Genomic DNA, 25,666 nt, shown 5'->3' on the forward strand with positions numbered 1-25,666 from the left:
ATTGATGCAGTTTAATGTATATTCCTGTAACCTTCCTCTGTTTTTATAGAACAATCACAATTGAGCTATGAGGCATTAAAGTGCATTTCGCAGTTCAGTTTTCCAATGTCTCTTGTCTCAACGCACACAGTTCCCCAGCCCCCTGATATTTTTGCCATTGCAAAGATTAAATATCAGATTGGTCACTTTTCCTGGAAATTCACATTATTTATAGTCTGTGGAGACTAGCCATTCCCCCCCACAGAGATTTTGCTGTAGGTTTAGATAATGGGGTGGGGGGAGAGAGATGCTTTCATTGGTCTAGCCTGGACTTTACAACCCTTTACATCACTTGGGGACCAGTTGGAGATGGAGGCTTTTCTGTGGCACCTCCTACTTGGGAGCTAGCATCCCCACCCAAAAGGCTGCTCCTATACATGCAGAGCGTGTTTACAGTTGCTTGGAGCGCCAGATGTCCCTTAACGAGGAACCAAAAACTATGTAATTTGGCCGGCTTACCCCTCCCTTCCAAGGAAATGGGTGTACACTTAGCTTGGTTGTATTGCAGAAGCTCAAACACATTATTTCAGTCAGTATGTAATGCACCTCTCCTTAATAGGAAGGGGACGCATCAGGACATTTTGGACTTTTCAGTTAAGAACAAAAGGCAAGTAAGAGGAGTCGTGATCGAGATATATAAAAATATGCATGCGGTACAGAAACTGGACAGAGAAAAGCCTTTCTCCCTCCCTCCTGGTACTAGAATTTGTGGACATCCAGGGAAGGTGAACGTTGGAAGATTCGGGGCAGACAAAAGAAACTGCTTCTTTGCAAAACACGAGTTAAACTGTGGGCTTTGTTTCCACAAGTGGTAGTGCTGGCTCCAAGGTGGATGGTTTTTAAAAGAGAACTAGACAAAGTAATGGAGGGCAAGGATCTCAGTGGCTACTAGCCGCGATGGCTAGACTCTACCTCAACCATCAGAGGCAGCTAGACTCTGAATACCAGCGACTGGAAATCACAGCAGGGGAGAGTGCTGTTGTGCTCAGGTTGCGCTTGCTTCCATGACAGCTAGGGTTGCTGTGTGTGGGTCTCTGCATGGGGCCTTAACACACAAGGGATTTATTCCCAGAAAAGCATCATTGCAGCCATCCACAACCTATTGTCCACCAAATATTGTTGGATTCCAACGCCTATCATCCCTAGCATGGCAAACTGTCAAGGGATTATGGGAGTAATAACAATAATAATATATTCATATCCTGCCCATCTGGCTGGGTTTCCCCAACCACTTTGGGCAGCTCCCAACAGAATATTAAAAATATGATAAAACATCAAACATTTTAAAAGTCCCTATACAGGGCTGCCTTCAGATGTCTTATAAAAGTCAGATACTGTAGTTGTTGATTTCTTTGACATCTGATGGGAGCGTGTTCCATAGGGCGGGCGCCACTATGAAGAAGGCCCTCTGCCTGGTTCCCTGTAACTTCACTTTTCGCAGTGGGGAAACCACCAGAAGGCCCTCAGAGCTGGACCTCAGTGTTGGGGTCCAGAGACACCTGGAGGGCACCAGGTTGGAGAAGGCTGTATTGAACAACGTAGCAAGAAAAAAATGCATGCAGTAGATTGGTGCAGATGTCAACAAAACTAGTTGAGAATATGAAAGCACTACAATCAAAGGTACCTCTTGAGAATATTGTTTTCTAGGAAAGTTACCAATTGCCTCTGATGATGCTTCCTCTCCTCTCCTCTCCCCCCTTCCTTTTTCCATTTCAGATAACAGTGATTTAATTGCCTGCACTGTGATCACAAAAGATGGCGGTCAAGTCCAGAGGTTTCTGGCAGTGGATATTTACCAAATGAGTTTGGTGGAGCCAGACGTTGCCCGCTTAGGCTGGGGAGTGGTGAAGTTTGCAGGTCTTCTCCAGGTGAGTGTAAAAAATGGTAAGGTTTAAACCAGCAAGTATAATGAATCAAACCTTGTGCTCTAGGGGGATGAGGCATCAAAACAAGGTGCATCCTTGGTCACCAGTGGTGAACAAAGATTGCCTTAAGGCAGTGAGGCACAAGCCTTACTCCCAAGTTGAGCAAAACCACTCTGCCTTGCTGCGTTTCTCCTGCAAGTGGAGGGGTTTGGGGCAGACACAGGACCTTCTGAATTGTTTGTGTGGCATTCACTGAGTGGTAGAGCATCTACTTTGCATGCCGAATGCCCCAGGAAGGGCTGTGAAAGACCCCTGCCTGTATCCCACAAAAGCCTTTGCCAGGCCAGTGTATACAATGCTGTTCTGGATGGACCCAATGGTGTGGCTCAGCTTCCTGGGGTAACAGGCAGATTACTTAATTGAGGCTTGTCCCAGCAAAATGTATTTATAATATTTATAATAATTTATTATACCCCGCCCATCTGGCTGGGTTTCCCCAGCCACTCTGGGCAACTTCCAACAAAGTATTAAAACACAGTAGTCTGTTAAACATTAAATACAGTGGAATTTATGACTTACCTTGTGTGTCGCAGAACACGTGATTTAAATACTACTACTAGGGATACATTTTCAGAACGGGGTTCTGTGAGAAAGCATTGCTGCAGTGTACGGAAGTTCCTTTCTGCCACACTTCCCTCCCTGTCAGAGTAATATTCATTGCCTTGGCTGCCTTGGCTACCTTAACGGAAAACTCTTCGTTCCACATAAGTTCATTAGTAACAATGAATGCCACAAATGCGATATCAGGCATACTTGACCGTTTCAAAGCTTTGTTTACTAAACACATGTAAAATGAATGTGCCAAATTAGATCACTCTCCACGGCATTAGAACAAATTTTCCAGTGCAAACTGGACATTTTCAGGTGCAAGTTGGCCCGATTTGCATAGGGATTTTTTCCCAGGAAACCCACTGCACTGCATGCACTGCTTGACACCGGTTCTGACCCAAGCAAAAGCTGCCTCTCTGCCCCCCCACGGTGGGGTCAGCTGAGAGTAATGATTTGGAGACAGCACAGATGTTGAGGAGAGTTGCCTATAAGACTGTACAGCAATGCTAGGAGGCTTCCTGGAAACATCATCTGGTGCAGACATTGCTTAACTCCAACTCCCATCTGCCTAGGTCAGCATGGCCAGTGCTCATGCATTTATAGTATAACAACAGGGTCAAATGTTCCCCATCCCTCGTTTAGCAGACCCCAAAGAAGCAGGTGGTTCCATCTCTCATGGCTCAGTCAGCTGGACTTTGAGGAGTGGTTCCCACTCAGAAAATTCCTTTTAACCCTAGGCATACTCAGCTGGGAGTTAGACTGACACAGCTAAAACAGGGTGAGTCAGGATTCATTTCATATGAGGCTTGGCTGGAACCTCAGTCTCTGTGCTGGTTGCATCTGTGCCTGTGTTTTGGCAAGGAATCTCCTTGTCCTCAATGTCCCTTCCTTTTGAGAACCTGAAATGTGAAGCAGCCTGAGCCACACCACTCAGTCTGTCTAGCCTGTCTACATTGAAAGACAAAGGCCTGCTAGACAAAGGCCTTGCAGGAGGGGGGTCTTACCCAGCCCTGCTATGGGAGATGCTGGTAAATGGGACCCTGACCCCCTCCTACATTGAACATTTTGAGCTCTTCCATTGAGCTGTAGTAGAGCCCATCCAGTTCTGTTTTCTCATACCTTGCTAGGCTCCAACTTTATCCTTGGGTGAGCATGGTGCTGTGGCAAGAAACTGGGTCTTAATTCTATCTCTGCCATAAACATCCTTCTCTACTTTCCCACCCCCATCCCAGGATATGCAGGTGACCGGAGTGGAAGACGACAGCCGTGCCCTGAATATCATCATTCACAAACCAGCCTCCAGCCCCCATTCCAAGCCCTTCCCCATCCTTCAGGCCACCTTCATCTTTTCGGATCACATCCGTTGCATCATTGCGAAGCAGCGCTTGGCAAAGGGCCGCATCCAGGCTCGGCGTATGAAAATGCAAAGAATAGCAGGTAACTCTCGCTCTCCAGATAAACGTACCGTGTTTCCTTACCGCTCATAAAGTTTCATTGCTTTACACTGGGGAAAGGGAACCTCAGGACCGGGGCCAAATGTGGCCCATCAGGCCTCTCTTCCTGGCCCTTGGGACTCTCCCTAGGTTACACCTCTCGCCAGCCCTTCTTTGCACCCTCATTGGGTGTGTGTGTGCCTGGCTGGAATACGTCATTAAACTCTGATTATGTTGCTTTGCTCCCTGGACGGAGGGGGATAGAAAGGGTTGGGTGAGTAGAGACCCCTCTCCTTGTAGGAAGGTAAAATTTACAGTGGTGCCCGGCAAGACGAATGCCTCGCAAGACGGAAAACCTGCTAGATGAAAGGGTTTTCCGTTTTGGAGGTGCTTCGCAAAACGAATTTCCTATGGGCTTGCTTCGCAAGACGAAAATGTCTTGCGAGTTCCGCTAAGCCGCTTAACAGCTGATCCGCTAAGCAGCTTATCAGCTGATCTGCTAAGCCGCTAATAACGCTAATGGGCTTGCTTTGCAAGACGAAAAAACCGCAAGACGAAGAGACTCGCGGAACGGATTCTTTTCGTCTTGCGAGGCACCACTGTACATTCATTGTTCCGCCTGCTTTTGCTTCTGGCCTTGCCCACCACTGGCATGTGGACTCCGAAAGGTTGCACAGAAGAGAATGCTTTTTGGGGATGAAAAAGGCCCCTTATCCCTGATTTCTGGCTTAGTAACTGAAAGCAAAGCTGCAGGAGGCAGTGGAAGACAGGAGTGCCTGGCGTGCTCTGGTCCATGGGGTCACGAAGAGTCGGACACAACTAAACGACTAAACAACAACAACTGAAAGCAAAACAAGCATTGTATAGACAAGGAGAACAATGTTCCATACATGGTAAAAGTCTATACCTGTAAGAGCCATAGTAGTGCTCTGTTCATGCCCGCAAGCTTAAGTTATTTACTCACATGCTGTTGCACAACTACGTTCACTTTAGTGGGATTTGCACAAGAGGACTGCCCAGTGAACTTTGAACCTGCTTCCCGCTTGCTGTGCTGCCCTTAACAGCCCCCAAATCTGCTGCCCGGCATTCAAAAAATAAAAGTAAAAACAGCAATAAACTTAAAACAAAACATGTACTATCATTCAACATGTCCATTAATTTAAATGGGCCTATTCTGAGTAGGACTAGCATGGGATACATGCTAGCATTGGATGCACTGTTAACATCATTAGTTTTGTAAACTTTCAAAACGCTCAGCATTGATTCTCCGGTACCAAAAGACACTGCGAAATTGTCATCTTTCTCATATCAAAAGTTGGCTTTTTCCAAAAATTTGTTCCCTCCCCATTATGTACTGTTTTGCTTGTTCTTGGCAATTGTCTTGTAGCAAACGCAAGGGTGATGCGGGAAGCCTGTGTCCCTCCAGATGTATTTTTTGGCTGGCTCCAATTCCCGTAAGCTCAGGCCAGCGTGGCCGGTGATCAGGGATGAGCAGTGCTGTAGACCATCTGCACCTGCAGGACACAACATTTCCCATCCCTGACCAGGGTGAATTCTTCCCATCCAGTGTGATAATATCAAAACTCACATTCCGTGGAAAAATTGCAACAATCTGAATTCGGAGAATTGTCACAGCTGCAAGGACCATTTATTTATTTATTTATTTATTTACCATCTATCTATCTATCTATCTATCTTTCTATCTCTATCTCTATCTATCTATCATCTATCTATCACATCCTAGGGAATAAAACATGTGTGAAACAGTTACATATAGAAAAACAGTTAAAATACTTGCAAACACAAAAGCAGTTAAGCTTGTTTTACAGATAGAAGCTTTAAAAACCGTTTAAAACAACAGCAGTGCGTACGTAAAACACATTGCAGATCTAGTGCAGAGATACCAACTGGGGAATAAAGATCTCTATTTAGAAAGCTTGTTACATTTTGGTAACCCAGGGATAGGGAGTCTGTAGTCCTCTGGATGTTGTTGGACTACAACTCCCATCATCCCTAGGCACGGTTTTGACAAGCTGAGGTTCCAGGTTCTTCAGCTGATGTTGATTTTGAAATGTGTCTCGTTTAAACCCAGCTCTCCTAGACCTTCCGGTCCAACCTTCAAACGAAGTGATGGGCTTTGCACATAGCTCAGCTTCTGCATCTCAGCACCTGCCGTTCCGGTTTTACGACCAAGCCCGACGTGGCAGCTGCGACCCTACCGTACAACGCTCCGTGTTTGCGTCTGTCGACAAAGTCCCAGGTAAGCCCTTCCTGGCTGGCACACTTTAAATAAGGTCCTCTGTCATGAGATAATCAGCACCGTGGGAGAGAGAAGCTTGTGCCAACGCAGATTAGTGGATTGATTTCTCTTGCTGCTGCTGCTGCAAATAAATAATAAGGGTTAATATAATTTTAAACTCTAAAGCATTATAGAAATACAATGCGTTCCACATATGGCAGGATAGGCGAGTAATATGTTTCAGGTGGGAAAAGCAGAGACAGAAAGGGAGAACCTTGCCTGAGACCCTCCAAAGTTTATACCAAAAGCGAGACTCAAATTCTGCACATACTCCTTCATAGCTTAAGCCAGCTTCGCCAATCTGGTGTCGCCCATGAACTCCAGCCAGCACAGTTTGAATGCTTTTCTTGATACTTTGAAGGAAGTGTATTGCAAGGCAGTAAATAAAAGCTAGCTCTCGTTGCCAAAAGGAAAGCTCATCTTTATTTAGCACCTCTGTGGTAGGATTGCAAGAGATGGAAAAGTGTTTATCTTTAAATCTCAGCCCCAACAATTAAACCAACTCAGCCTTTAGCTGAGTCCTTGACCGGTTAAACCAATTAAAGGTGGCAGCCCTCGCAGAAAAAAGATTAAGTACTGAAGTTAGCCTAATTCAAATTCAGAACAGTTGAAGTTGTTTCCCCAGATCAGCTACAAGTTGGCTGCGTTCATGAGTGTGTACCGAGCACATAAAATCACAGAAAAGATTGAGAACAGTGCATTTGCTTAGAGGTCACGACAGCAATTGCATGAAAACTGTGCCGCTCTCGGCTTTCTGCTGATTAAGTTACGACGGGGTGGAGCAACTTCTACCATCTATTTGTGATTTTATGTTGTAACCACCCTGAGACCTGCAGGTATGGTGCGGTTTACAATTTTAATTAATAATAATAATACTACATAATTCTCCAAAACCTTCTGGAGGCTGCCTGTCAGCAATGAGTGGGAGCAGGTGCAAAAGCGGGTGGACCAAGGAGTGTGACGCTTAACCGTTTGCACAGTAGCTTACATTCCAGGCGTGCAAGTCGGCCACACACACGCCCTCTCCCCATCCTGCATCCAGGCATATAATGTGAATTACCAGAACATTTCCCAGCCAGGGAAAAGCATTCAAAGAGAGTAACAAACAGGTTTGGCAAGGGGTTGCAATCTAGGGAGAGGGGGCGTGGTGTGGGGAGAATCTGAGGGGCCAGATAGAAAAGCCCAGAGATCCACATTTGCCTGCAAGCCTCTGGTTCTCCCACCCCTGGTTTAGGGTAAAACTTTGCCCTAAATCTTTAATCGTGCCTGAGAACTGGCACAGATGAGGACGACATCCTGGATGTGTTAAGACTTGCTGGGTTTCCTTGAAGTAATAAGCTCTTTCTTTCCTCCTGTGTCAATCCACCTTTTGGTTTTGTTCCCTTTACGTGCAGAATTTGTACCTAGTGCTGTGCAGCGAATTTTATTTATGTTCTAATCCCATGCGTTCGTCTTTTGATATCTCAATCCCGTAACCTCTCAAACCACATTTACTCGGGAGTTGGCCCCATTTACTTGCGCTTGGGGGGGTGGGGAGTATGCCTAGGATAGCACTGTTAGATTTCTGTCCCATTGGCACCTTATAACTCTGTGACTCCCTCCTGTCGTGTTTTTTAATTCCTATTCCTGGCAAGGACTGCCATTTCTGCATTGCTTCATAAACATTGCATAGTCCTAGATTAAATTTGATTCTAGCCTCGTTTTTAGGTTGCCAGTGCTGTGGTGCAGCCTTTATAAATTATTTGTTTATTTACCCAGGACACTATCCCTTTCCCACACAGGGCTGCTTTTATCACCAACTGCCCTGTTGAAAGGATCCTGGTGACATTTTATAACATTGATTTTGTTTATTTTACTTTTTTAAAGTAGCTTAACACTATTTGTAAACTGCCCTGAAAGGGTTTGTATATTAAAATGCAGGATATAAATATTCTTTCCCCCGATATAAATATTTTTTATAATAAAACAGATAGAATTTTGGTGTTGGGAGGAACCTAGAGGGTCATCGAACCTCCTGGCTGGGATGTGTCATTGTTGAGTGTGTGTGTGTGAATGTGTTTAGGTTAATTGAGGTGGAGACACATGTTAGTAGATGTAGATATTGAGCGACTATACTGAGTGGACGAAATTCTGTGTTTTGGAGTTTGATATATTTTATTATTTATGGAGGTTGATCGTTTCCCACACTGCATTCAATCTTTAATATATTACATTGTCTCTTTTACTTTGTAAGCTGCTTAATTATCATTTCTGATGAAAAGGGGTGCATAAATACTTTAAATAATAATAATAATAATAAGCGTTCTTTTTATATTGTGTACGAGTATGTGGGGTTGCTTGGCATAGATCCTGGATTTGCATCATTCTGTGACAGTTCCTGTGTTTCCAATCTGTATTGCATCCTGGACACAGTAAAAGTTTGTACAGGCTGCTAGGTAGGCATGGCATTGAGAAAGCGGACAGAGAAAAGTTTTATCCTTCTCTCTTGATGTTAAGAGCCCAAGGCCATCAAATGAAGCTGGTGGGAGATTCAGGACAGACTAAAGGATGGAGTGCACACCTGAACTGTGGAATTCACTGCCACAAGATGTAGGGAATTAGGTAAAATAATGGAGCATGCGGCTATTGATGGCTACCAGTCCTGACTGCTGGCATTGGAGGCTGTATGCCTCTGTCGCTGGGTACTGCAAGCAGAAGAGGGGTATTTTCTGATGTCCTGCTTGTGGGATTTCCAGAGGCCACTGGTTGGCCACTATGGGAGCAGCTCTGGACTAAATAGGCCTTTGGTCTGACCCAGCAGGGCTCTTCCTCTTTAAGTTCCGACTTGTTTTGCAGAAGCGGTCTCAATGTCAGCATTGCTTCCAGTGAAGCCCTACCTTGAGTTATGGTGGCACCTGGAGGAGTGATTTATACATGGTCGCCTCCGGAGAAGGCCTGGTCCCTTTCTGTTCTGGTCTAGAAACATTTATTCAAGGATATGGGACTGAGAAGAGGGAGCCCACGCCCCTTTCCCCAGTGATCGGTTTTACTCCTCAGGCCAAACCTGCAGGAGAGTAAGCCGGCAACTTGCACGCATTTAACTTGTGCATGTTCGGCTTTATGTGTGTGGCATAAAATAAAATAAAAACTAAAAAAGGGGGCAGGGAAAATGACTTTAGCAGTCCCACCTGCCATTGCACCCAACGTGTTTTGAATATACATGATTTTGGTTTTAGGCGCAATCCCAGGAATGTAACCCCCGCCTAAGTTGCTGGCCTACTGTGTCATACATCCCACAAGTTGATCCTGCAGCAAACATCTGAATCACAGACATGAGCTACGTTCAGGTGCAGCTGCTGTTTCAGGGCCTGCCTTGAGCCAAGAGACGTGCTGGTGTCAGGATGCCCTCTGTCCTGCCAGATCCAATGTGTAGCGAGCTGTGTGCTTCTACTGCTTTCTTTCAGCAGAAGTGACTCCAGCTCTTTTTAGGAGGAGGAATGTTGCATTAGCCAAAAATAAAAGTCAATATTGTTGTTAACTTTTGTTCCTGCATTTGTATTCCACCCTGTCTCCAGTAAGCTCAAGGTGATATACATGGCTCTTCCTCCTCCATATTTATCATCCCAACAACCATGTGAGCTGAGATTTGGTGGTTATTCGGTGGTCTTCACAAATTGTAGAGATCGGAGACCTGGTCTCCCGGATCCACCTTCTGCTTCAGATTTGCGGTGTAACTGGAACAGGAAGTGTCATTGTCCAGCCACAGTGTGGTCTGTCAGTTCCCCACCTGCAGCAGGTCTGCTAACCCTTCACCAAGGTCAGAGATGACCCCCCCCTTCCTGCAGCGTGCATCTCACCAGTGCTGCAACTGGTGACTTGGCACCTGCATTTTTGAAGCTCAGCTTTCCCCATGACTTTTATTTCTTCTGTGATTTCGAAACCCATCTTTCCTGATCCTTTCTCTATAGAGTTTTTTTTTTAAGAGGAGAGTTGCGGCATGGTGTCCACTTGGCAACTCAGGAGGGGCAGTTCTGTTGCTTTTTTTAAAAGTAATATTTATTAAGAGTTTAAAGATTACAAAGAGAAGAAAAAAATGTTAAACAAAGCAAAACAATACAATACAATACATGAAAAACAAAAAACACTACTTATCTTGACAAAACAGAAACAAAAACAGAAACAATTAAAAACACATCCAATATTTCCATATCTTATCTTTCATTTACTTGTTTCAACGACCTCCTCACACCTCCCTTTTTTGTATTCTAGTTCAGTTAGCTATTTCAGCAAATCCTTTCCATCTTTCTCAATTTTTGTCCTATAATTTATCTTAACACAATCTAACCTTACTTTTTCCCCCCTTTGGCCCATTAACAATCTATTTTTACTTAATTCTTTATAACATTTCTGCTAAAGCCATATAACTTCATTCCAGCATCCTTCTAACATTCATTAATTTTACAGTGTTTCTGTAAATAGTTTTTAAATTTTTTTCCAATCTTCTTCCACCGACTCTTCTCCCTGGTCTCGGATTCTGCCAGTCATTTCCGCCAGTTCCATGTAGTCCATCAACTTCATCTGCCATTCTTCCTGGGTGGGTAAATCTTGTGTCTTCCAATGCTTTGCGATAAGTATTCTTGCTGCTGTTGTAGCATACATAAAGAAAGTTCTATCCTTCTTTGAGCAGGGGCAGTTCTGATATAGGCTTAGTTGTACTGCTGCTTTCTGAACCAAGGCATGTACTTCTCAGCCCTGGGTGAAAGGGACTGACAGCTTTAAACGTAATGTCTATGCTGCTGGCAAGTGCTCTTTGAGAGATAAATTAACGTACCTAGCTGGTTAAGCTGTCAACTGAAGCCATGAGTGATGTGACACAGTGGAACCATGGAAAAAAGAGCAGAGCGTGATAACTGGACGCAAAAAAAATTGACTTCTTAAGAAGCCGGGGGGCGGGGCGGGCACAGCAGCTCTTAAGGCTTCACAGATATGCTTGAAAATGTGTGGGCAGTGTTTGCTGAAAGAAGCCAGAGAAGCAGCTGAATCATGATTTTGGTGAACTAAGTCGTAGCAGGTGGGGTGGGTGTCTTCAGTCTCTTTGCCTTGAGACTAGCAAAACCAAACGAAATGTATGCAAACTGAAAGCTGTGCAACTTTGCAGCTCTGATATAGGCGGCAGATCTCAGTTTTTTGTCCTGGCCCAGAACTTCAACTTTAATTTGCACATCAGTTGTGCACAGCCCTGACAGCAGTCAACAGCCCTGTCCAGACCCTAACCTGCCTGACCCAACAAAACATGATTTAGGGATGGAAACAGGCAAGGTACAGTACTCTTGCACCTCTTTCCTCCTCTTCCTCCTGCTGCAGCCGAGCACTTTTCTCTTTTGTTAAAGTTTTCCGCATTATGTCCAAAGTGATAAACCATGGTTTAAGCCAGTGGTGGGTAACCTCCAATTTGCAGTCCTGCCTATTGGTTTATTGGTTTATTTATAAGCATTGATAAACGTCTTAATACTTCAAAAATCTCTAAGTGGTCCTAAGTGGAAGAGGTCCTAATTTGGCCCACGAGGACATTTTCCGCAAACCACTTGCCACCTGCCAACGTGTAAGAAGCAACGAGCTGGGGCTTGGTTCGATTGCCGAAGTGTTTTGCTCTGCACTTGCTCAAAGGTTTCCTCTGTTAGCCTTTCAAAAGCATGAGAGCTAAGTGTTGGCTTAAGGAAAATCCTGTGCATAAGACTCTCCATGCCACATGGTGCATGCTTTCGCCCCATATGGGAAGGTGTGGTTTAGGAAGTCGTGCCATGTTCCGAGCAGATTGATTACATGAGAGTCAATCTCTTTTGCAAGCAGGGGCACGAAGGAAGAAACTTCCCAAAAGTGACCACGCCCACCATCACCACCACCACCAACACATCCAGCTTCCTTTCTGGAGGAAGAGATAGTCGAGACAACCTGCTGTTGATATTGTTGGAGGAATTCTGCAGAGTGGGAAGAATAAATAACCGTTCTTTTAAAAAAAAAAAAAGTCTGAGTGGAAAATTTGATATGTACCAGAGACTTGGAACAGTGAAAAGCACAGATTGCTTTTATTAAAGGAATTGGGCAGTGGATAAAATTGGTGGGGTGGGGGGGAGAGGTTGGGTAAAGGCAGAGATTAGAAAATGCAGATATTGGGTTATAAATTGGAGGCTGGGGACAGGGACCAGTTGCAGAAAACATAGGACAGAGTTGGGATGTCTGCAACTGTTTGCGAAACGATGGCACATTCTGCCTGCCCTAGCATGTTTTCTGCCACAGCCGTGGGTCCTAAGCATGGCATGGGGTCATTTGGCCCACACATTGTTGCCAGTTCTGAGCCCCTCTTTAACCCTGCTGTTAACGATGCGATGATTTTAAATTGTTCCGCTGTCCTGCCCTGAGGAGTACACTCATAGCGACTTGAAGACTGGCAGGGTGGGGAGGAGGGAAATTATGTAACTAAATCTGCTACTTCGCAAGAATTTACTGAGCTGCCTGCCCGGCTGGGATACTTAAAATATCCTCATTCTCATTAATTGTGATGGTGTTGCTTTTAAAGGAAAACAATTTGAACAGGGCTGTGGCTGGGCCTGTTTTTTTAAATTGCAAACAGGAACCCTGTTGTGTTCGCAGCAGTGTTGCACAAGACTTCCACAGAAGTTATAAAAGCCACCATAATTCATCTGGCAGGTGCTTGTCAAAGTACCTTTGCACTGCCCAATCTCTACATGATATCCAAATAAGCTCTTCCGAAGAAAAGCCGGACACGGACAGAATGTTCTCTGTGTCTTTTGTGCACGAGAATAACAATTCCTGTTTCTCAATTAGCATTGCATTTCACTAGGTTTCATAACGCTTGGCTTTATGGTGTTAGGTTGTGGCGTGCTAATCACCTTTGAAGTTAACTGAAATAGCTGCCTAAGTGGTCCGTGCGTTAACAGAGGTTTATTTTTTCCTAGTACCCTGGAACCCGTCTGGGCTCAATCATAAACGAACAGCGCATTAACGTGATATTTAGCAAAGCACTTATTGATCTGCCTGGGTAAAACACAGAGGTTAATAGACAGACAGGTCACCTGGCTCCAGTTTTCTTTCTGCCTTTCTTGTGCAAGGCCACCATTAAAGAGCAGAAGATGGGCTGAGGCTGTCTTGAGTTGCTTGCTTTGGAACATACCTTACCCTGACACCATCATCTCACTTGGCTGCGGCCGTTGCTTACTGATCTCCCGCCTGTCTTTGTTGCTGTTTTTGTAACTGGGCAGCGGCACCAACTCAAAATTCCACTGAATTGTACAGGGAACGCTTTCTTTGGCTGCCTGGCAAAATGGAAGTTTTTTCAGTGTCAGAGAAAGGTACATTTTGGGCAAAGCAGAGCAACGGGGGTAAGCGTGAAGTTGGATTACCGTCATCATTCAGACAAATGGAAATGCCAGTCCTCTGTGGTGCAGGGAAAGAAGCGTTTAAGGGAAATACCATATTTTTTCTGTGTATAAGATGATGCTTTTTGCTAAAAAAAAAAAAAAATTAGGCAAAATTGGGTGTTGTCTGATACACACACAGTGAATGCAGAGGGGGGACATGCGATTAATGGCAGCAGCAAGCAGGAAATTGGCAGCAGCGATTGGGCAGGTGATCGCTGGCTGCGGCAAGGCCTGCTGGCGATTGGCTGTGGCTACGGCAATTGGGCAGGCGATTGGCGGCTGCGGCAAGTGGGTGAGTGGGCTGTTGGTGGCAGCAAGGTTTGCGATCGGCAGTGGCTGTGGCAAGCAATTAGCAGTGGCAGGCAGGCAGGTGAGCGATTGGTGGAAGTGACCTCCCCACCCCCAAAAAGCTAAACAACTTAATTTTTTAATTTTGGGTTTTAAAAAATAGGGTGCGTCTTATACATGGAAAAATACAGTATGTTCTGTTGCTTCCAGACTGTTGCTGTTTTGCGGGTGGGATTCAGTCACCCACTAGCAAATTCCAGCTGCACAGTTAAAGTGGATCTGGCAGGCTTGTGCAACAAACCTGCTTCCAAAAAATAAACAGTAAAGTAAAGCCCGGGAGAACGCAGAGAAAAATGCACTGGAAAGTGCGAGGTAGGAATTGCTTGATGTGATGTCATATAACCACCCCCTTAAATCCATAACGAACCCTCGGTCAACAGTTGCCGTCATATATCCTTCTCGGAATCATTGTGCAAACAAATCAGGATCAATGCTTAATACTGAGGTTGTTGGGAAGCGACTTGTCTGGTGATGTGCATGAACGGAAGCGCTGAGTGGACAGGCTCCCAGTTTCTGGGGCAGATCTTAGGGCAGTGCACTGCCAAAGACAAGGGGCTCTGTGTAGATGGTTCAGGATCTGTCCTTGGAGAGCCTGCCTCTGTAGGCTTGCAGCTGATAAGAAGAATTGTGCTGGAGGAAACAAAAGATGCCTTAACTCCTTATAGAAGACCATGGTGCAGATCTCCCTGCTTAGAAGGATTCTGAACCATGTTTTATATTAGCCAAAAGCCACCAAGCAGCCGTTTCAGTTCAAGGCTGCAAACTGGCACATTCCCTTTTTTAAAATTGATCTCTGCTGATGGGCCCCTCCTCAGATAGGAAGCAACAACTCTCCTTCTCTCTCTCCTCCTCCCCCCATTGCTCTGGTGCTACAGAGACCTCCTCTTGGGACCTTTGCCCTGCACCTAATGGACCCACCACCAGCTAGGCTGCTGGGTGATGTGCATATTTCATCCACATAGCATCAGACTATGGCGCTGTGGTCTAAACCACTGAGCCTCTTGGGCTTGCCGATTGGAAGGTCAGTGGTTCAAATCTGTGTGATGGGGTGAGCTCCCGTTGCTCTGTCCCAGCTCCTGCTAACCTAGCAGTTCGAAAGCACACCACTGCAAGTAGATAAACAGGTACCACTGTGGCGGGAAGGTAAACAGTGTTTCCGTGTTCTCTGGTTTCCATCACTGTGTTCCGTTGCGCCAGAAGCGGTTTAGTCATGCTGGCCACATGGCCTGGAAAGCTGTTTGTGGACAAACGCTGGCTACCTCTGCCTGAAGCATGATGAGCACCACACCCCATAGTCACCTTTGCCTGGACTTAACTGTCCAGGGGTCCTTTATCAGACTGTTCCCCAGGAGCCAGCTCTTATTTGGGAGATTCCGCTGCACGAGTCTGGAAGTTGCAGCGGCATTGGGAGAACCCTATTCCGAGCCTTCTGCGTCTTCCTGGTGAGCCAAAACGAAGGTGGCAAAGATCAGCTATCCGAAAACTACTAGAAGATGTTCTACAAGACAAGTCTGTTCCTGGAAGCAGTAAAAATAATCTGCAACAAGGAGAGAAAATCTGTAAAAAAAAACACCCAGCACCACCACATACACAACCCAACTTAGAACCTTCCACATTGCTGCATTCTTGGATGTTAAAAGTTGGTGCTGTCAAGATGATTGAATGCAGAGGACCAAGCTGGCATTTAGCGCAAGAGACCAGGAGATGCCCTCCTTGGGCTCCCCTCCCATTCTTGTCAGGGAATGAACTCTTCTGAGAGTCAGCACCGCAGTGCATTTTTATGTGAGATTTAATAGGCAATTAGAGTAAAGTGATAAGGTCTAATTGCCTGCCGTTAAATTTCTTGTTTTGAAAGCCGAGGGGGTGGGAGGGGGGCATTACTTAAGCAGGAATTCTAGGGCCTATTACAACAGCATCTTGTGTCCCCGGGATGTGACTTCCAGAACTATTCTTGCAGAAGTTATTTCCTTACAATGCAGGGGAAGGGCACACGCACAGATGCCACCTTTGCTGAAGGTATCCTTGCAGACTTAAGAGAACGCACAAACCTTCCCTTCTTTCCTCCATCCCATCTGTCACTGGAGAACTCCCAGCCCAGGGAGAGAGGGGGGCAGCCTGAAACCCCTCTTCCAAATTTCAAACAGTCTTTGGCCTTAATTGATTTCGTAAGAATGTAATAAGAAGCCTGCTGGGTCAAGCCAAAAGGCCATGGAGCTGAGCATCCTGTTCTCACAGTGGCCAAATGGATGCTTGTGGAAAACCCATGACCAGGACCTGAGAAAAACAGCTTTCCCTCACTTGTGATTCCCAAGAAGTGTTATTCAGATGCATACTTTCTGCAGCGGTGGAGGTAACTAAAAGATGGTGGTGATGGGAGAACAGGGGTTTGAAATTATTATTATCAGTACCATGACTATTATTAAAAGGTAAAGGGACCCCTGACCATTAGGTCCAGTCATGGCCGACTCTAGGGTTGCGGCGCTCATCTCGCTTTATTGGCCAAGGGAGCCGGCGTGCAGCTTCCGGGTCATGTGACCAGCATGAATGACTAAGCCGCTTCAGGTGAACCAGAGCAGCGCACGGAAACACCCTTTACCTTCCCGCCGGAGCGGTACCTATTTATCTACTTGCACTTTGACGTGCTTTCGAACTTCTAGGTGGGCAGGAGCAGGGACTGAACAACGGAAGCTCACCCCGTCGCGGGGATTCAAACCGCCAACCTTCTGATCGGGAAGTCCTAGGCTCTGTGGTTTAACCCACAGCGCCACCCGCGTCCCTATGACTATTATTACTATTATTTTATTTTAAATTTCATACATGCCCTCGACCACGATTAAAAAAAACCACAGCAATAAAACCAATTAATAAAACAAATGCCAATCAAAGGGAACAAAGGGGGGCCTAAAAATATACAGGCAACTCCCTGCTTGCACAGGAGTTGCATTCTGGGTCCTTGTGCACGTGTGTGGAATTGCATGGAATTGGAAACCCTATGAAGAAGTGTGCAAATGCCTTGCTCCACCCCTTCCTGCCCCCTTTCCGGCCCGTTAGGGATGTTTCAGTGACGCCTTTATGACGTTTCTGCGCACATACCGGTTGCGCCTAAAACGGGAGTTGCCTGTATGTCTCGAGCATCGAAGGCCCTATTCAGCATACCATGGAAGCCATAAAATGAAAGTGCCAAATGTACCCATTTGGGAAGGGAATCTCTCAGCCGAGGGGCCCCCGCAGAGAATGCCATCTCCAGGGCTGGCAGCACCTCTGGGGGTTGTGCAGAACTACCAAGAAGGCCCTCTCTGCCAATCTGAACCCCCAGGAGGGTCTGGAAGGCATTGGGCAGAGAGACGGAGAACACAGAATGGTGGTGGCTGGCAGAGCCCAAGAGAAAGACATGGCAGAGCCTTTGTCCCCTGTCCTAGCCCCAGCCAACCACTGAGGACTTGTGCCTGCCTGCTGCCTGCGATGCTCCCTAGTAGCCATGGATGGGGAGGCAGGAGGGCTTTGCAGACTGGGGAGGCTGAGGTTTGTTCTGGCTGCTCAATATTTTTCTGTTGGGGGTTGTTATTATCCCCACCCACTGCCTCCCTGATAGGCGCAGTGGATGTTCCCAAGAGGAACGCGTCACTTCAGAAATATAGGCACTGGTAGATGTATGAATGAAAACCTCTTTGGCAGCCTTCCATCCCTTGTTCAGAAATGATTGTGGATACCTTAATAGAGCCAAGTCACAGGATTGTTGGGAAGCTTCTTTCAGCTTAAAAGCCTTGCAGTGCCTTTTAAAAGAGCCCTGTGAACGAGAATCTTTTTTAAAAAATGAATAAATCTGGGTGTCATTGATGACTGCCTTCCTCTGGGCTTGGGCAACCAGGGTTGGAAAAAAAAAGTTTATGAATGAGATAGCAGCAAGTGGCAGCTTCAAAGAGGACAGCAGCCCTCTCCCTGCCGAATTTTGGTGGTTCCAGTCCCACTTGTTACCAACCTCGCCTTGTAAAATACACATGGGGCTCTTCGGATCCTAAATGCTGCCTGGGGGGAAACTGCCAACTATTTACAGCCCTGCTTGACAGAACTAATGCAGACCAATCCGGTCAGTGATTAATTCCTCCCGTCAAACCAGCAGTGTTGACTAATCAAGTACAAAACTAATGCATTTTCGGGAAGGCGCCTAGCTCAGTGGTGGAGCACATGCCTTCCAGGGGAAAGGTCTCAGGTACAACCTCTGGCATTTCCAGGTAGGACAGGCAGAGACTTGCTGCCTGAAACCCTGGAGTGCTGCTGCCAGTCAGTGCAGACAGTACTGAGTTAGGTGAACCAATGGTCTGGTTCAGTATAAGGCAGCTTCCTGTGTCCCTAAGATGGAGTGAAAGCTTGCTATTTTTCTAAGTGTGTGTGTGTGTGTGTGTTACCTATTGGTTCTGGATGCATCTTATACCTCTACGTTCCTTATTTTTCTCATTCCTTGTTTATTTCCTCCAAGAGCTATTTGATGCTATTTGGGGAGGGGGGTCCCTCCCTCCCATTGTTCAGCAAACCCCCAATTCCAAGCTACTTTTGCAACCCCATGCTCACTTGCTCAAACCAATCCCTCCTCCTGCCACTGAGAGATTTACCTTCTTGCAAAACGTTGCTTACCATTCCAAGAAGGGGTAGTTTGGAAGACGAATTGCTTTTGCCTTTGGACGGCTTTTGCCCTCTAAACCAGGGGTAGCCAGCAGGGTTGCTGTAGATCTTGTCATCCCTGACTACTGGCCGTGCTCAAAGGGGCTGGTGGGAGTGGGAGGCCGAAAACATCGCGAGGGTACCACCGTGGCCACCCCTGCTTTAAATCACGTGCAGCACAAGGCAGGGCCCTTTGTCTTTGCATGGTTAATGGTGAGAAAGGAGCTTCAACAGTTTTGCAACATGTGCTTTCATGTTTTGTTAATCCAGGTGTTGTCATTCCGCTCATCAGTGTCTGGTGCTAATAGAACCAAAGCTGTTTCCTACTTGCCGTATATTGTTTGAAAACGTTGAAAATGCACAAGTGCTTTGTTCTGAGGTTTGAACTTCCTGCTCTCGAGGCTTAGTTTGCTTCCAGTTCTTGGTTGAAACTAAGCCTCCTGTTACTGGTACCCTGTTGTCTAAAGATTCCCATTTGCCTTCCTGTAAGTTGTTAGATAAATTTGCAGCTTGTACCTTTGCCAGGAATCACTGCTTGGATTGTGGCGTGACCTCAGAACTGCGCCTCATGAGAGAGAGACGATCATACAAATGTTCACAATCATTGGCATCTATTCATGGAAAAAATGCTGCCTGTGTTTTAATGCTCAGAATGCAAGGTGTTTGAGGATAAACCTCGGGTGCTTGAGGGGAACGGATTGTTTCCATCCTATTGAGTCACAAAGACACCCACATTGATCTGATTCATTATTATTTGGATTGATATTCCTCCCTATCCTGAGAGCGTAACGTACTTGTGAGCCTGTGGCTCTTCCAAAATAAGACCAGGCAAGTGAATTGCACATTTTCAAACAAAGCAGTTGCTCTTGAAGGCATGGGTTTTTAAGGTAGAAAACAAATGCTTTTTTCTTCTTATGGGTCACTGACTGGTTGGGGATGGAAGTGTGAGTTGCGCTTTCCTTGCTCATTCCCAATTTTATGTGGCTTATTCTGATGAGAAACTGGCTAATCTTGGACGATCCAATCAACATTTACGTTGCCCTTTTCCGTACGTTTTCAAAGCACATCCCATACATCAGATAACAGCCCTGAAAGGTAGGTCACTAATAGCATTCCAAAGTTAATGATGCGGTTATGATGCTGAAAGTCGTGTACCTTAGGCAACCTAGTGAGTTGTGTGATTGTTTTCGAATTTTGTACCCACCTTTCACCATGAGAACCCCAGATGGATTGCAGCAATATTAAAATGCAATATTAAAATCAGTGCAAACAATTTACAAGCATGGGGGGAGAGGAAGCCAATAAGGCAGATGCAGAAGATTCATTTGCATAAATCACAGTCCAGTCTTGCGGGTCTGGAAAAAAGCAGAGTATTTGGAAGAAGCCTGAAGCAACAGGTGCTGTTGCTTCAAGTATGGCCGAGGGAAGGGCATCCTATTATTATTATTATTATTATTATTATTATTATTATTATTATTAATCAACAACAATTCAGCAGAGTGGGGCAACAGCAGAAATGCCTGTTTTCAGGTCACTAAATCTTAGAGCCTGACCCACAGAAGATCTCTTGGCACAGTTGGCATCACCATCTTGCCCAAACTGAATTGAGGTGGCACAGGGTGTTCATGGCTTCCAAAGTTGGCAGCCCTGACTATATTATTATTATCAGTGCTTTTTTTTTCCGGGTGGGGGGGAATGTTTAGGGGTACTCTCATTTTCCTACTCATATTGAATTTCTGCCCCTCAATGAGGCCAAACTTAGATTCAAAAAATGTTTAGGGGTATGCGTCCCCCTGCATTCCCCAGAAAAAGCACTGATGATGATGACGATGACGATGGTGATTATTATTATTATTATTATTATTATTATTATTATTATTATTCCCAAGTTTAAAGAGTCCAATCACTGTGGGGAGGGCAGCCTTAATTATCTGACTGCACTTCCCCAAGAGTCCAGCATCTTCCCATTTGCAGAGAAGGTTGCATTAGTGGAGATAGATATATAAGAGTTGCGACTTGAGCGTAGATGTTTGTTGAACCTTTTCAAAGTTCAGGCGTACCAGGCCTCCTGGAACTCTCTGCCCAAATTACCGTAACAGTCTAGCTCTGGGGACCGAGGGGTTTGGTTTTGGATACTCTCCGATTTATCAGCCTGCTCTGGGTGTGGAGTGTCCTGAGCTAGCATTCTCTCTAGTAATGTCGAAAAGACAACTCGGCAATCAGCAGGAATGCAGAGGCCCCCAAGGGCTCCCCCCCCCTATGATTTTTAAGAAAAAGCAAAGTACAGTGGTGCCCCGCAAGACGAACGCCTCGCAAGACGAAAAACCCGCTAGACGAAAGGGTTTTCCGTTTTGGAGGCGCTTCGCAAAACGAATTCCCCTATGGGGTTGCTTCGCAAGACGAAAAAAATCTTGCATCCCCCTGCGGGTTTTTTTTGCTTTTTTTGCCCTTTTCTTAAGCCGCTAAGCCGCTTATCAGCTGTTCCGCTGATAAGCCGCTTAACAGCTGATTGCTGGAAGCCGCTTGACAGCTGTAGCGCTAATCCGCTAAGCTGTCAATGGGCTTGCTTCGCAAGACAAAAAAACCGCTATACGAAGAGCCTCACGGAACGGATTAATTTCGTCTTGCGAGGCACCACTGTAGAAAGGCAAGAAGCCATTTTGGCTCCCTTCCCTTCTTTTCCAGGCTCAAGCCAGCATTGCTCTTGCAAATTCTGTTCTGGAAAATGTGTTAACATTCCTGGGCCGGCTGACCACCAACAGCCCTGCTTCCCTCTTGGGTGCTCGAAAGCATGAGGCCTTCAACTTAGTAGGTGGCATGTGTGTGTTTTGCAAGGAAGGTGATATCTGTATGGGAATTCTGTGCTAAGAACAGTTAAATTCTGTAACTATATTAACCCAGTGCAAATTTAAAATGACACAGCTCTCTCTCCACTCACCCACCCACTTGGTTACTGTTTTGCATGATTTTATTTCCATTTTAATAGCCAAGGGAGAGAGCAAGTAGGTGTTCAATGGGCAGTAGTTCTACCCCTGACCACTGGAATCCATGCTCTGCCTCCCTCTTTGGCTTCTAAGATTTCAGCAAGTGCTGCCCACCAGAAAGTGTTTTAGACGTCTTCTCAGCCATGAGGGTGGGAAGCTTACTTGTATTCATTTTTTTCACAAAATTCTCAGGAAGCTGAATTTCTTGCCTCTTGCACTCCCATGGGACTGTGGCCTGTGTACAGCTCCCTGCTCACAGTGGAGATGCAAAGCATGAAGAGTTGAGGCTGAAACGTATTGTTTTATTAACCACCACAAACTTTCCACTAGGCTTCATAAGAGCAGCTGACTGCACAGCCGCTCCCCTAGGGCAAGTAAGAGTTTTCTTCAGAAAATGACTAGACATGGAAGCAGATGCAGATTTAGGAAGGGAGTGTGGTTGTTTCTTTTAGATTCTTGACATGGCACAAGTGACTGGCTGAGTTACTTATTTTATTCATTAGATTTCTTGCCTGGCTTCAGCCATAAGGTCCCAGGACGGGTTGCAGTATAATCATAGATATTTTTAAAAAGTAGAACAGATAACAATGATAAAGAATAAGCAAAATGGTTCCACAGAACAGAAATAAGGTGGGTGCTAAAGATACACACCTCCCTAGGTAGCTCAGTTGGTTAGAGTGTGGTGCGGATAACGCCAAGGCTGCAGTTTTGATCCCTGTACGAGACTGCTGCATATTCCTGCGTCACAGGGAGTTGGACTAGAATCAGTGTTCCCCAACCTTGGGCCTCCAGCTGTTTTTGGACTACAATTCCCATCATCCTTGACCACTGGTCTTGCTAGCGAGGGATGATGGGAGTTGTATTCCAAAAACAGCTGGAGGCCCAAGGTTGGGGAACACTGGACTAGATGACCCTAAGGGTCCCTTCCAACTCTACAATTCTACGATTCCAAGTATCAGGAGCCAGGGCAAAGAGATGCGTCACTGTGAGCACCTTGAACTGGGTCCAGAAACAAACTGGCAACCAGTTAAGTGTGGGCAGGAGAGCTTGGGGCAGTTTGTGGGCGAGTAACTTGAGTAGACTTATCATTTAGCAAACCTGCTTTGTTCTCCCTTAGTCAAGCTCTGCTTCTGTGTCCAAAATAGATTCTCAGTAGCCTCAAGTGAGGGAGAAGCAGAACAGCCTCTTCCTGCGACTCTGGCAGTATAGCATTTTAGGCTTACCTCTGAGCATATTTGGCATTCTTCAGTTGTCCTATGATGATGATGATGATGATTTAATCTATCCTTCTCGCCAGCCTCCAGCCTGCTCCACCTGATCTCGTGGCCTCTTGAAGCAACATGGTGATTTCCCCCATATCGACCCATATCTATCTTTCTGTCAGCCACCGTGAACTAATGTACACTGATGCTTTTTGTGCTCCCAAGGTCTTCCTAAACTACATGTTTGCTTGACTGCTTCAGAGAAACTGTGGTTTTTAAAAGGATGGTATTTTCTGGCAGGCCCAGGTGCTGTTTCCTGTTGCCAATATTTTTTATAAAAAAATAATAATAGATTTTGCATCTCTCTTCAAGTAATGATGGCAAAGTTTCCATTGACCCATCACTTCTGAAATACCCCCTTCTTCAGTCACAACTCACTGGGAATAAGGATTGAGGATCTTAAATCTAGGGAGGGTTGTCCTCCAGGTAGGGCTGGGGGAGGGCCTCTGCCAGTCAGTGCAGACAATACTGGGCAAGATGGACCCAGTGGTTTCCCCATTTGTTCTTGCAGGGGTTCAAGTTTGTCTTTTAATTTCCCCAGAGATGCCTGTTGTCTTGTGCAGGGTTGTAAGGCAGCAGCAATGTCTGTCCTGTCTTGTCCTCGGTTCATTGCTGTTTCTGTTCAACTTCCACCAAAACCTACGTCGTTTGTCTTGCTATGCAAGGATTTACATAATTAATTTTGATGCATTTCGGTGGAAGAGACATGTCAAAAACTCACGCAGAAAATAAGCATGCAAATACGCAGGGAAACATAAAGCAAAAATCAAGTATAGTCAAAATACATTGAATTTAATGTCAGGTGGGATTGCCAAAGTATTTTTTTTCCTTGCCCGCAAAAGCACATAAACCTGAATGCACCTAAGTTAAATGTGCGTAAGTTGCAGGCTTACTGTAACATATTTACCATAATTATTTTACCATAATTATTTTAGTTTGCAGACTAAACGCCCTGCCCCGACAATAGCAAATGCCACTTGTATTTTCTTGCATGATTGCCATTCTTGACCTTGCACAAACATACAAATTGCGGGAATTTCCATTTGCGACGGAATTTCCCAAGATTCCTAATCTTAGGTCAGGGTCAGTGGGTGCTTGCGATACGGAAAGGCCTCCCATTTACTTTCTCATTCTTCCTCGAACTTGGTGCCACCTTCCTCATTTGTACAGGGGTCAGAGCTCAGTGGCAGAGCAAAATCCTTTGCATGCAGAAGGGTCCCAGGTCCAAGCCCTGGCATCTCCAGTTCTTCCATCCTTTCTTTTTTAAAGTATCCAGTAGCAGGTGGATGGAGTGGGGAAACTTTTGCTGGAGCTACTGCCAGTTAGTGAGAGCATTAAGCAACCCAAACCATTCTTGTGTGCCCTAAGTATTGGGCAGCTTAAGTGGTGGGCTAAATGCCTCTGGCTGAGTGGTAAAGCACCCACGCAGAAGGTTGCAGACTCAGTCTTGGGCTTCATAGGTTAAAAAAGAGCCTCGGGTAGCAGTTCATGGGAGAGACCCTCCCCTGCTCCTAGAACAACCCACCTACCTGCCTTGCCCCAAAGACAAAACAAAAAAAATTCCTTCCAGTAGCACCTTAAAGACCAACTAAGTTAGTTCTTGGTATGAGCTTTCGTGTGCATGCACACTTCTTCAGATACACTGAAACAGAAGTTTCCAGACCCTTCTATATAGTGAGAAGGTGGGGAGGGGTATTACTCAGAAGGGTGGTGGGAATGGGTGATTGGCAGATAGCTGTGATGAGCCTGTTGATGACTCTTAACAACTGCAATAGGTCTTACAGGAAAAAGCAAGGGGTGAGAAGGTGAAAAATGGCTTTGTCATGTATAATGAGATAAGAATCCAATGTCTTTGTTCATGCACGTGCATGCACACGAAAGCTCATACCAGGAGCTAACTTAGTTGGTCTTTAAGGTGCTACTGGAAGGAATTTTTTTTTGTTTTGACTATGGCAGACCAACACGGCTACCTATCTGTAACTTGCCCCAAAGAGCCACTGTCAGTCAGAGTAGACAACTCTCCCCCATGATCCTTCTGGTGACGTTTTCAGTTTCATGCATTTCATGTGTCTTGCTATTCTCCATCTCTTTATTGCTTTTATGGCTCATCACTGGGGATGCACAGGCAGATGTAGGAGGAGCTCATGGCTACAAAAAGTAAGGATTGATTACTTGTGGGGGGGGGGGGTAAGCCTGTTTCTTGTGCCAAATTTTCATGGGGAGGATGTCAGTATCTTAAAATAATATATGGCTAGGAGTATTTAAGGATAAACTGGGTGCTCAAACACTGCATTGCTTTAAACTGCCCCCCGCCCTCTTCAAACTCTTTTTATTAAGACTCATAGACAAGCCTTCCCCAAGCTGCTGTCCTCTCAGATGCTACAACTCCCATCAGCCCCAACGCAACCTGTCATCTGGGAAGATGGGAGTTATAGACCAAAACATATGGAGGGCACTAGGTTGGGGAGAAGGCTGTTGTAAATCATGGGTGGCAAGAGGCTGGAAGACATGTGTGGCACCACCATGGTCACATGCCTGGCGTAGAGTCAGTTCCCATACGTATGCCTGCCTGCCCAGCTCATTAGACTGCGGTCCAGTTGCATCACGTTCAGGGGTAACATTCCAGAGGCAGCTCATACAACACCTGGCTACTAGCTGGCATGGGGTGGGGGGAGGCCCTCCCTATGTCTCTGCTGCTTTCCTCACTCCTCCACCAACAGGAGGAGAGAAGAGGGATGGAGGTAAGCAGA

General features: G+C 45.7%; 1 protein-coding gene across 6 annotated transcripts in view; it reads left to right on the top strand.

Moving 5' to 3' along the window:
• Positions 1–25,666, top strand: part of CLEC16A (C-type lectin domain containing 16A) — a 97,072-nt gene that overhangs the window by 48,302 nt on the left and 23,104 nt on the right. For 4 of the 6 annotated variants that reach the window (XR_014163031.1, XR_014163032.1, XM_081889099.1 and 1 more), the window contains exons 19-21: positions 1,756–1,907; positions 3,746–3,950; positions 6,039–6,206. Coding sequence is in view for 4 of the 6 variants with exons in the window: in XM_081889099.1 (XP_081745225.1) it covers positions 1,756–1,907; positions 3,746–3,950; positions 6,039–6,206 (525 nt within the window). In the remaining 2 variants the exon portion in view is untranslated. Of the gene's footprint in view, positions 1–1,755; positions 1,908–3,745; positions 3,951–6,038; positions 6,207–12,071; positions 12,212–25,666 lie in introns of those variants that run through there. The other 2 variants (XM_081889101.1, XM_081889102.1) reach the window with 2 other exon arrangements.

Source organism: Podarcis melisellensis (assembly GCF_964234715.1).
Source record: "Podarcis melisellensis genome assembly, chromosome: 14".
NCBI classification, from domain to species: Eukaryota; Metazoa; Chordata; class Lepidosauria; order Squamata; family Lacertidae; genus Podarcis; species Podarcis melisellensis.